Source organism: Amblyraja radiata, chromosome 18, assembly GCF_010909765.2.
Source record: "Amblyraja radiata isolate CabotCenter1 chromosome 18, sAmbRad1.1.pri, whole genome shotgun sequence".
In the NCBI taxonomy this organism is placed as follows: Eukaryota; Metazoa; Chordata; class Chondrichthyes; order Rajiformes; family Rajidae; genus Amblyraja; species Amblyraja radiata.
Window position 1 is genome coordinate 33,308,935 of NC_045973.1, and position 12,447 is coordinate 33,321,381.

A 12,447-nucleotide genomic window follows, 5' to 3' on the forward strand; every position below is an offset into this window, starting at 1 on the left:
GGGAGAGGGAGAGGGAGAGGGAGAGGGAGAGAGAGGGAGAGAGAGGGAGAGAGAGGGGGGAGAGAGGGAGAGAGAGAGGGGGAGAGAGAGGGGGAGAGGGGAGAGAGAGGGAGAGAGAGAGAGAGAGAGAGAGAAGGATGAAGGAGAGGGCAAGTAGAGAGAGAAAGGGAGGGCAAGAGGGGGAGAGAAGTGAGGGAAAAGAGATGAAGAAAGAAATGGCCAAAGACAGAATGAGGTACAGAGGGTCAAAGAGAAAGAGAGAGGAGTGAGAAGGAAGGGTGTAAGGTGGAGGGGGCAACAGAGAGAAACAAAGAGAAAGAAGCAGGAAAAGTTAGACATGGTTCAAGAGAGACAAAGACACAAAACAAGAGGGATCAATGTTGAGACGGGGGGGGGGAGGGGGGGGGGGGGGAAGCAGGAGACAAAGGATGAAAGGAGGGAGACAGGAAGCAGCGAGATGACATGCAAGGAAGTGGACAAATAGGGGGAAAAGGCAACATATCAGCCTGGTTTGATTTAAATGCATGTCCCAGAAGCAAAAGACAACTTGTCACCTTTTAATGTTCCACCCTTTGCTCAGTTAAAACGGCAGTGGAATAAATCTGAATGTCCTTCAGTACAAACTGCTGCAGCTAACATGTGGAACGTCGCTTGTATGGAACAAGCCAGCCGTAAGGCTCAATGGTCAGGAGTTCCCGGGTCATTTCTTACAATGAGAAGCCTCGGTACACATTGATACCACGGCAAGCAGTCACTATTTTACTGACTAGTTACATACATGGATAAGTGGAATGGGCTCTAGTACATTAATTGAGATCCCTGCACCTTTGAGTGTGTTTAGCCTGTTTTGCTTCCTCAGAATAGCAACAGCAGTCTGCTCAAAGTAATGATGGACGATCAGATTAACTGATTAAACCCTTCTTAGGATTGTGTCTGTCCTAATTTGCATGATTAAGGCCAAGCACAGATGGCAAGATGGGGAGGTTGAAGAAGGTTCTGAGGACATTGAAGTCAAATTGATTAGCTTACAGATATATATATATACGTAGGATTGGGCTGGAATTATCAAACAGGATTAAATGTGCTCAGTTCAGAGGTCACTCTGTTTTTGGCAATGTCAACATTCTGCCAGGTGATCACCAGAATGAGAGACAACAGCAACTGCCTCAGTGAGGCTTCAGGCAAGAGACATGTGGACAAGGCCAAGGACCGGCACATTATATTGTTGACAGTGTTGGACATCTACCTCGTGAGAGATGGCCAACAACTTATTATGTGTGGGTAGTGGGCGGAAGGGGAGAGAGAGAGAGAGGGAGAGGCAGAGAGGGAGAGAGGGACAGAGGGAAGGAGAGAGTGAGAGAGAGTGAGAGAGAGTGAGAGAGAGGGAGAGAGAGGGAGAGAGATGGGAGAGAGAGGGAGAGAGAGGGAGAGAGAGGGAGAGATGGGTAGAGAGATGGAAAGAGAGATGGAAAGAGGGAGAGATGGGTAGTGAGATGGAGAAAGGGAGAAGGGGTAAAGAAAGGGGGCAGAGAGGGGTAGAGGGAGAGGGAGATGGAGGGAGAGGGAGATGGAGGGATAGAGAAAGAATAGGGAGAGGGGAGGAGAGATGGGGAGAGAGGAGGCAGAGGGGGAGAGACGGGGGAGAGAGAGCGAGAGGGAGAAGGCAAAAAGAGAGGGTGAATGAAATCGACAAAAAGAATGAGGTAGAGAGTCAAAGAAAAAGAGAGAAATAAGAGAGAAGAAGAGGCTGTTGATATGGGACTTGATGCTGAGGAGGTGTGACCACGTGAGATGGTGGCTTCGAATGAGACATTAATGACCTCCACAGGCTGATCCATGAACACAAATTCAACGAACAGAAGATGAGCTGTCCCTGGCGGGCTGGCCTATCCTTCAAGCTATAGATCTAAAAAAATCAATATCTGGTTATTATCTCATGAACGTTAAGCAAACCAATGACAGCGTCTCCAATGTTGAAGCCCTTTCTGCACTTTCTAGGCTTCACCAGGCAGACCACAGCGTTCGCATCGGACTAGACTGATTGATCGAAAGATGCAGCGTGGAAACAGGCCCTTTGGCCCACTGAGTTTACGCTGACCACCGATCACCCATTCATACCAGTTCTGTGCTATCTCATCCACCCCCTACACACTAGGGCCAATGTACAGAGGCCAAATATCCTATTTGTGGCCTCAGTAAATTGCCCCTTAGTGTACAGGATAGATCTAGTGTACGGGGTGATTGTTGCTCAGTGTGGACGGTGGGCCGAAGGGCCTACTTCCACACTGTATCCCTAAACTAAACTAAGATGTTGTCTGATCACTGAGTTATTCCAGCACTTTGTGTTTTGTTCAACTGGAACCATCTGAGTTTCAGTGACTGTGACCCCCCCCCCCCTCATCAACCCCCCCCTCCCCCCCCCCCCCCCCCCCCCATTCCCGTCCCTCCTCCCCACACACAGATAGAGTGACATAAAGTGAACGTTAGGTTGTTCCACATCTACCGTTATAGCTTCATCTCTTAACCCTTCCACCTGCCATCACCTCAGCAGCGGCACAGTGGGGCGGGACGATGGCACAGTGGCAGAGTGCCTTACAGCGCCAGGGACCTGTGTTCCATCCTGACTGTGGGTGCTGTGGTCTGAAACATAGAAACATAGAAAATAGGTGCAGGAGGAGGCCATTCGGCCCTTCGAGCCAGCACCGCCATTCATTGTGATCATCGCTGATCGTCCCCTATCAATAACCAGTGCCTGCCTTCTCCCCATATCCCTTGACTCCACTAGCCCCTAGAGCTCTATCTAACTCTCTCTTAAATCCATCCAGTGACTTGGCCTCCACTGCCCTCTGTGGCAGGGAATTCCATAAATTCACAACTCTCTGGGTGAAAAAGTATTTTCTAACCTCAGTCTTAAATGACCTCCCCTTTATTCTAAGACTGCGGCCCCGGGTTCTGGAGACTGTGGCCCCCTGGTTCTGGTCTGTACGGAGTTTGTGTCTTCTCCCCGTAAACTGCCTATGGTTTCCCCGGTTTCCTCCCACAATCCAAAGACGCACAGGTTTGCAGGTTAATTGGCTTTGGTAAAATTGTAATATGTCCCTAGTGTGAGTGTGCTAGTGCGAGTGCTAGTGCGCCGGGATCGCTGGTCGGCAAGGACTCGGTGGCTGGAGAGCCTGATTCTGCGATGTGTTTCTGAACTAAATTAGTAATCCATGTGAATTCCCCTCTCGTTGAGGCAAATGAGAGGCTGAGAACAAAGGTAATATCAGCACTCCTTAAAATAGAGCCTCATCCATAGTGTAACACAGTGGGTGTGAGCACATCACAGAGGTGTCAGGCTGCAGGATATGACAAAGGCAATTATAATGAGCCAGACAAAGCATGGTAAAAATTAAATTATCTCTTCATTGTTCAGGAATGAGAGCTAAAGCAATCACTAACATCACACGGCAGCGATTAACACTGAAGGATATGAACAAAATTGAAATTATAATTTACTTGTTCAGGTGGAATTGAAGCAAAATGATTCAATATATCTAACTGTGGCAGCCCCTCTTTAAGGATTAGCAGAAATTCCCTGGTGGCCACAAAGGTATTAATAAAGCCTTTTGCTGATATAACGAGAGCACATCAGGCATCCTCGTCGAAACGAGAGTTTTTTTTTTAATGAAGTACAGAGGAAATAAATTACTGAGAAATGAAAAGTAATTGAACAAGGCAATTACTAACCCAACCTCACATGATCAATCTCTCCTTGGTCGAGGGGAGTTATTTGCAGATCTATTCACTACTACTGTCATAGGGATGGAGGTAAATCTGAAAATCACTGGAATCCATCTGATCACAGTACTTCAATGCCGAAAAGGTTACACTCCCCAAAGAGCCTGTGCAGTGGAGGTTTATCTCTCAATGCCCAAAAAGATCAGCTGATAAACGAGATCCCGACTGTTGTAAAATCAGTTTGTTTTTTTATTTCTGCACGCAGCCTTTACAAAGGATATTTGCCACATAAAACTGAGCAGCAATGGAATGGGAAGTTGCTGTAAATGTAAAACCTGCATTAAACTACTGCTAAATATATCTGCCATCCCAGCGAGCCGCAGTGGGCACTTCCCTGTGAATTAAATGTTACAGTCAAGTACCATTGTGTTGAACAGCAGCTCATGGGAGTAGATGCCTTGGTGTCACACTGGCCATAGATTGCTTTGGAAAGAATTTAGACTGAGTTACTTCAGAGGCGGTGTGGGTACAGTCGCTGCCTCACAGCGCCAGAGACTCAGGTTAGAAGCTGACTACAGATGCTGCCTGTGCAGAGTTTGGACATTCTCCCTCTGACCGCGTGGGTTTTCTCCGGGTACTTCGGTTTCCTCCCACATTCCAAAGACGTGCAATATGTAGGTTAATTGCCTTCTGTAAATTTCCCCTAGTGTGTAGGATACAAAAGTGGGATCAATGAGCCTGCTGGGCCGAAGGGCCTGTTTTCACTCGGTATCTCTAGACTATTTTATTTTATTTTTATTTAACCTTTATTTAACCAGGAGAAGTCTCATTGAGATTAAAAATCTCTTTTACAAGAGAGTCCTGGCCAAGACAGGCAGCAGCACAGTTCCACAGTTACAGACAATAATTTAAAAACAACAGAGAACATATAAATAGAGTCACAGTCAGAACATCATCAAACAAAGCATGTACAGACAGAAGAGCCCGCTTCAACATCATTAAGAAGGGATTTAAATCTGTTTATAGAAACCAGCTCCTTAAGTTTCAGTTCATTCTGCAGCTGGTTCCATGCGAAGGGAGCAGCATAACTAAATGCCCTTTACCCCAGTTCAGTACGGACTTTAGGTACAGTTAGTAAGAACAAGTCCTCAGAGCGGAGCTGATAAGTTCCTGTGCTTTTTCGAATTACATACTTCTGCAGGTATGAAGGAAGAAACTAAACTAACCCCCAGATACAGTGCAGCAGTTAGGAAAGTTCGCTGGGTTAGGGGCAGCCTCCACAATACCAGGCCTCTTGCCAAAGGACCCCGAGGCAAGACTGGTTTCTGGCCACCCTCTGGGATGTTGCCGGGCTGCCATCTCCCCCCACCCCACTCTCCCCCCCCCCCACCCCCCCCTTCCCGTCCACCTGACCTCTCAACCAATTCCAGGGCCCAGATTAAGCAGCTTTTGCACAAGATCCCATGAATTTAGGGTGGCACAGAGGCGCAGCGGTACAGTTGTTGCCTCACAGTGCCAGAGACTCAGGTTCAATCCTGACCTCGGATACTATCTGTATGGATTTTGTACGTTCTCCGTGACCACGCGTGTTTTCTCCGGGTGCTCCAGTTTCCTCCCACATCCCAAAGACGGGCAGCTTTGTAGGTTAATTGGCTTCTGTAAATTGCCCCTAGTGTGTAGGATAGAATTAGTGTACGGGGTGATCGCTGGTCGGCACGGACTCAGTGGGCCAAAGGGCCTATTTCCACACTGCATCTCTAAACTAAATGGAACTAAACAAACAGATGATGTCCCTGAAACTGGCCAACAAACTGTAGTGTTGAAAAATAAAGGATTGTTTCTGAGGTACATCAGTTAGATTAGTTTAGTTTAGAGATCGACACGGAAACAGGCCCTTCGGCCCACCGAGTCCACACTGGCCTGCAATCACCCCGCACACTAGCACGATCCAACATATTAGGGACAATTTGCGATTTTATCCAAAGCCAATGAACCTACAAATCTGCTCGGCTTTGGAGTGTGGGAGGAAACCGGAGCACCTGGAGCAAACCCACGCGGTCACAGGGAGAACGTACAAACATTGTACAGACAGCACTCGTAGTCAGGATCGAACCTGGGTCCCTGGCACTGTAAGGCAGCAACTCTACCGCTGCACCACTGTGCCCCCCCCCCCTCCCCCCCCCTCACCCCCCCTCCCCCTTCCTAATGTTTGCCCTATCAATGTTTAAAGGAAGCACAAGCAGAATTTATGACATTATGAGAAATAAATATTACCCAGTTAATTAAAATTATTTCTCTAATTTAGTCTTGTCCTCTCTAAAACTCATCAGCAGTTTCCACCCTCGGGCTAGGGACAGAGTGAAGCTCACATCAACAAGTTAATTATTAATTTTTGAAATGCAGATAATTGGAATTTGGTGCTGAAGTGACTTGTGCATCAGATCGGGAAAGTGGATGAGAAATGGGTTCAAAAATGTTCCTAGCAATCACTGGTCACTCTCAAGAACTGAACGTACTGAGTGTAATCTCATTTGGCCTAATGATTCTCTCATCTACAATAGAGAGTGTGGTATCTATTCACTAGGCCGACTGACTTATTCAGGAGGTCAGGCAGCATCTGTGGAGAAAGAAACAAAACATGTTGGGTTGATTATCTTCCATCTCTCTGATGCAAGGTGAGAATTCACTGTCCGGAAACATTGATACCCTTCATAGATGCTGCCCAACCTGCTGAGCATTTCCTGATTTCTCTGCTTCATTTCAGCTTTCCTGCATATGGAATATTCTGCTTTCCACAGGAGGCCATTCAGCCCAGTGTGTCTCGGCCAGCTCTCAGAGCAATCCCATTCCACCATTTTTCCCTCACACATACAGCAGCAGAGTGGCACGGCCGGTGGAGCTGCGGCCTCACAGGTTCGATCCTGACCTCGGGTGCTGTCTGTGTGGAGTTTGCAGCTTCGGTGCGTGAGCGTGTGGGAGTTTGCACATTCTCCCTGTGTTCAGTTTCCTCCCACAACCCAAAGACGTGCGGGTTTGCAGGTTAACTGGCCTCTAAAAAATTGCCCCAAGTGTGTGGGGAGTGCGTGCGAGAGCGGGATAACATAGAACTAATGTGAACGGGCGATCGCTGGTTGGCGTGGACACGATAGGCTGCATCTCTAAACTATTCTCTCTCACATGCCCATCAACTCCACCCTTCCCCACCTCCACCCCCCTACACAATAGGCAATTTACCAAAGACAATTAACGTACCAGCCAGCAACGCTCTGGGATGTAGAAAGAAACTGCAGAACATGCAAACTCCACACAGAGAGCATCAGATGTCAGGATTGAAGCCAGGTTACTGGATCTCTCCACATCCCCATCAGGCAGAAGATACATAAACTTGAGAGGATGACCAGATTCAAGAACAGCTCCTTCCCCACTAATATCAACCAACCTTTCATAAGCTAAGGACATATTCCTGATCTTCCAGTCTACCTTGTTGCAGCCCTTGAACTTTTTTTTTTTAATTTGCATTTTCTCTATGGTTGTCACACTGAATTCACTGCCTGTCGTACTCAGCTATGGTTTGATTATACTCATGTATGGTATGATCTGCATGGATAGCACACAAAACGTTCACGGCATTTAGTGTAGTATAGTTTGGCTTATTGTCACATGCACTCAAAGCTTCTCGGTACATGTGACAATAATACTGAACCATCATATCAGCTTTGACCACGTGATTCCAGTGCTGATTAAAACCGCTGTTAATCACCTTGCACAACATTCCTGGAGTCAGCACAAGGAGACGTTAGCAGTTACCGAGACGCGGTATATAATTAACTGACTCACTTCCAGGGCCGTGCGTGTAGAGGCAGTTCAGGCGCTAACAGTGGCGTTTAGCCGAGAGCACAGTGCAGGTCCCGGGCAATAATCCAATACATCTCACCATCTCAGTCTCACTTGTAACTTGAGTTGAGTTGAGTTGCGTTTAGTTTATTGTCCCGTGTACCAAGGTAAAATGAAAATCTTTTGTTGCGTGCTAACCAGTCAGCGGTAAGACAATACATGATTACAATCGAGCCATCCACAGTGTACAGATACTTGATGAAGGGAATAACGTTTAGTGCAAGGTAAAGTCCAGTAAAGTCCGATTAGAGATAGTCCGAGGGTCTCCAATGAGGTAGATAGTAGCTCAGGACTGCTCTCTAGCTGTTGGTTGGATGCGTCTTATAAATACAGATAAAAGCTGCACATCATCATAAGAACTGGCTGGCTACATTCATGTGGATGAACTGTGGAACTGTTTGGACTGCGGCCAACTCTCAACAGCAAATTGGACATTTATTTTCTATTTTCAAATGGGGTCTGGGCAAAGGTCATCTCATATTGCTGCCTTGGAGGATGCTCCAGAACTCAGACTCTTCCCAGCTGTTATAAGGGAAATGAACCATCCTCTCACCAGCTAGAGCGGTCCAGACCTCCCACCTACCTAACGGAGAGCTTCAAACTCTCGTTATTCTGACTTTATCTTCAACTAAACCTTACACCCTTTATCCTGTATCTGTAAACACTATACATGTGTAGCAAGGAACTGCAAGATTGTGGTTTTACACCGAAGATAGGCACAACATGATGGAGTAACTCAGCGGGACAGGCAGCATCTCTGATAGAAGGAATGGGTGACTTTTCGGTTTGCGACCCTTTTTCAGAATGACGAAGGGTCTCGGCTCGAAACGTCACCCATTCCTTCTATCCAGAGATGCTGCCTGTCCCGCTGAGGTACTCCAGCATCTTGTGTCTATCTTTGGTGTGCAATATCGATGCCTTTGTTGTAGTCATGTACAGTCTGTTTGTTGACTGGATATCACTCAACAAAAGAGCTTTTTAACTGTATCTTGGTACATGGTTCAATAATAAACTAAACAAAACTAAATTAAAGTTATACATTTCCAACTGAGTATTCGGGGGATCTGAGGGCTTTATCCCTGCTATTCCCGTTCTTGCAGATGGTTGAGGTGGCCATTTTGGGAGGTGACAATGGAATAGATAAACGTATTATAATGATGCACGTTTGTAGATGGTATGTTTTGTAGCAACAATATGCCAGTAGTGAAGTGAATGTATGTTTAACATACAGCATGGACACGTAGAAACAAGAAACTGCAGATGCTGGTTTACTAAACAAGATATCAGGTGCTGGAGTAATTCAGCAGGTCAGGCAGCATCATTGGAGAAAATGGATAGGCGACGGTTCGGATTGGGGTCCTAACCCGAGATGTCTCCCATCCATGTTCTCCAGGGATGCTGCGTGACTCGCTGGGTTACCTTTGCACTCAGTTTCTTTTTCAGCATAGAAACATATTCTTCGTCTCACTTCTAACTACACTTGATGGCCCCCTTAATCCAGACACTACAACTAAGCAAATCACCATCCCGTTCTTTGCCACTTTGAAACACTTCTCCCCAGATGCCCTGTAACCTGGGTTATAATTGAGTTCGGTTTAGTTTAAAGATAAAGTATGGAAAAAGCCCCTTCAGTCCACCGAGTCCATGCCAACCATCGACCATTGTTCACATTCTGTTGTCCCACTTACGCTTCCACTCCCTGCACTCTAGGGGCAATTTACAGAGGGCCAATTGCTCGACAAACACGCACATTTGGGGGATGCGGGAGGAAACCCACGCGGTCCCCCGGGAGAACCTGCAAACTCCACACAGATAGCACCCGAGGTCAGGATTGAACCTGGGTCTCCGGTGCGGTGAGGCAGAGGCTCTACAAGGTGCAGCACAAGTGATGCTTCAGGACCGAACGCCTATACCTTGCTAATAACATTTCCTCTGTTACAGGTGCTGGGGAATCTGGCAAGAGCACCATTGTCAAGCAGATGAAGTAAGTTGCTGTCCATTTTACTCAGTATAGTGTGATGTTTAAACTGGCAACATGTAAAGGTGTCCCATCCAACTGATTAGAACGTGACTCTGTGGGCGGCAGAGGGGACTGGGTCACACTAGATCTGCACGTTCTGTTGGGTATTTTGTACTGAATTTCACTGGCCTTTTCCTCCCTTAACCTTCACACGCACTGTGAATGGCAGCTCGGTGGCACAGTGGAAGAGTTGCTGCCTTACAGCGCCAGAGACCCGAGTTCGATGCTAACTACGGGTGCTGTCTGTATGGAGTTTGTACGTTCTCCCCGTGACCTGCGTGGGTTTTCTCCGGGTGCTCGGGTTTCCTCCCACACTCCAAAGACGTGCAGGTTTGTGGGTTAATTGGCTTTGGTAAAAAATAATAATAAATTGTCCCTAGTGTGTGTAGGATGGTGCTAGTTTATGGGGATCGCTGGCCGGCACGGTCTCAGTGGGCCGAAGGGCCTGTTTCCATGCTGTATGTCTAAATTAAACTGAACTAACCTACCAGCATGTCATTGGGATGTGGGGGGAAAGAGAAACACCAGCAAAACCCTACGTAGTCACTGGAGAACATGTAATCTCCACGTTAACAACATCCTGGGTCCCCAGAGCTGTAAGGCAGCATCACTACCTGCTGCACCTGCCTTTCATAAGAACATAGAACGGGACAGGACATGAACGGGCCCCTCAGCCCACAACATCTGCGCTGAACATGATGCCAAGGTATTTGTTTTAAAAATGTTTGAATATTTAAGAAACATTTAGACAGGTGCATGGATTTGATACAGGGCAGCACGGTGGCACTTTACAGCGCCAGAGACCTGGGTTTGATCCTGACCATGGGTGCTGTCTACAAAGAGTATGTGTGTTCTCCCTGTGACTGCGTGTATTTTCTGTGTTCCAGGCACCCACCTGTGTAAAAAAACTTGCCCCGCACATCTCCATTAAACTTTCCCCCTTTCATCTTATAGCAATGCCCTCTGGTGTTGGACACTTCCACCCCAGGGGAAAGGTTCTGACTGTCTACCACATCTGTGCCTCTCGGAATCTTATATACTTATATTACATCTTCCCTCAACTTCCAATGTTCAATCCAAACGTATCCAAGGTCTCCCTGTAGATCAAACCTTCTCATCCAGGGTGCATCCTGTAAACCTTCTCAACATCCTCTCCAAAGCCTTCACAACTCTCCCGCAATGGGACGATCAGATCTGCACGCAACACTCCTACTGCAGCCTAACCAAAGACTGCTTGAGCTGCATCATAATTATATTCATCGGGACTCTAGTCTCTATAGACTACGGTCTGAAGAAGGGTCTCGACACTAAACATCATCAGTCCATTCCCTCTGTGGACGCTGCCTGACCCGTTGTGTTTTGCTCTGCACAGACTCTATCGCTTTCTTTATCACAATTATGTTTTTTTAAATTAATGGCATTGTGTGTTTAAAGACAACTTGAATTTGCCCCAAAGTCAATCCATCGATTTGTTTTTGGGCGACATTAACTCAAACGCAAAGAGTCAAAGATAATAAGCCTTTTCTTAGCAATCCTCTGAAAATATTGATACACCGACCCGCTTAATATGTTTTACATGCTACAGAATATAATGTTCCAAACAAAATTAAGAACGGTAACAATATATGTCAGAAATATGTAGGAAGGAACTGCAGATGCTGGTTTACACCAAAGATAGACACAAAATGCTGGAGTAACTCAGCGCGTCAGGCAGCATCCCTGGAGAAAAGGTGACGTTTTGGGTCGAGGCCCTTCAGGCAGTTTGTAGTCTGAAGACTCGAGTCCCAGACTCCAACATTGTATGTCAGAAAGAAACTGACAAAGAAAAAAAAAAATCTATGATGGTTAAAGACATGCTCATGTTTTGAAATGAGGATACAATAATGTCTGGGCCATTGGGCAAACAGCAGGAGAATGGGACTGGTGAGATTGCTCTCTTGGGAGCTGACATCAACTCAATGGGCTGAATGGCCTCCTTATGTCCCTGTCCCACTTAGGAAACCTGAACGGAAACCTCTGGAGACTTTGCGCCCCACCCAAGGTTTCCGTGCAGTTCCCGGAGGTTGCAGGTGGTTGCCGGAGGTTGCAGGTAGTGGAAGCAGGTAGGGAGACTGACAAAAAACCTCCAGGAACTGCACGGAAACCATGGGTGGGGCGCAAAGTCTCCAGAGGTTTCCGTTCAGGTTTCCTAAGTGGGACAGGGGCATAACAACCCTGAGATTCAATGATTGTAATTACTATCTCAAACATCAAACTAACTAGCAGTTTTCCAATATTTCTGCATTAAGGTTTATTGGAGTTAAAGGCCACCTGTTTATGAGCCGTGTTTAAATACAGGAAGTTTTTTTTTTAAACTGTAGAGAATTGCCCTGATTATATAAACATTTGTATTTTGCGTCTGGGATTTCTCTCCCTTGAGTTAACCCTTTATCTCCTGCTTTTTCATTACGTTCTCTCACATGCCCCAAATTGGTGCTTCACAGAGGGGTCGTGTGAGCCCAGTATAATCAGCAGTGCTGCAGACACTGGTTAATACACAAAAGGACACAAAATGCTGGAGTAACTCAACAAGTCGGGTCGCATGTGTCGGAAAGAACTGCAGATGCTGGCCTGAAGAAGGGTCTCGACCCGAAACGTCACCCATTCCTTCTCTCCAGAGACGCAGCCTGACCCGCTGAGTTACTCCAGCATTTTGTGTCTACCTTAGGTCGGTAGAACATGATGGCCTGGAGAACATGGATAGGTGAAGGTTTGGGTCGAGACCCTTCTGTGGACTGCTTGTAGGGGGGAGGGGGTACACCTGAACTCCCACC

At 46.8% G+C, this 12,447-nt stretch overlaps 1 protein-coding gene across 1 annotated transcript in view; it reads left to right on the forward strand.

The window, feature by feature from the left end:
• gnat1 (G protein subunit alpha transducin 1) overlaps window positions 1–12,447 on the forward strand; it is a 71,334-nt gene that overhangs the window by 35,986 nt on the left and 22,901 nt on the right. Inside the window, exon 2 of the mRNA XM_033037081.1 lies at window positions 9,556–9,598. Within this exon, the coding sequence (XP_032892972.1) occupies window positions 9,556–9,598 (43 nt within the window). The remainder of the gene's footprint in view (window positions 1–9,555; window positions 9,599–12,447) is intronic.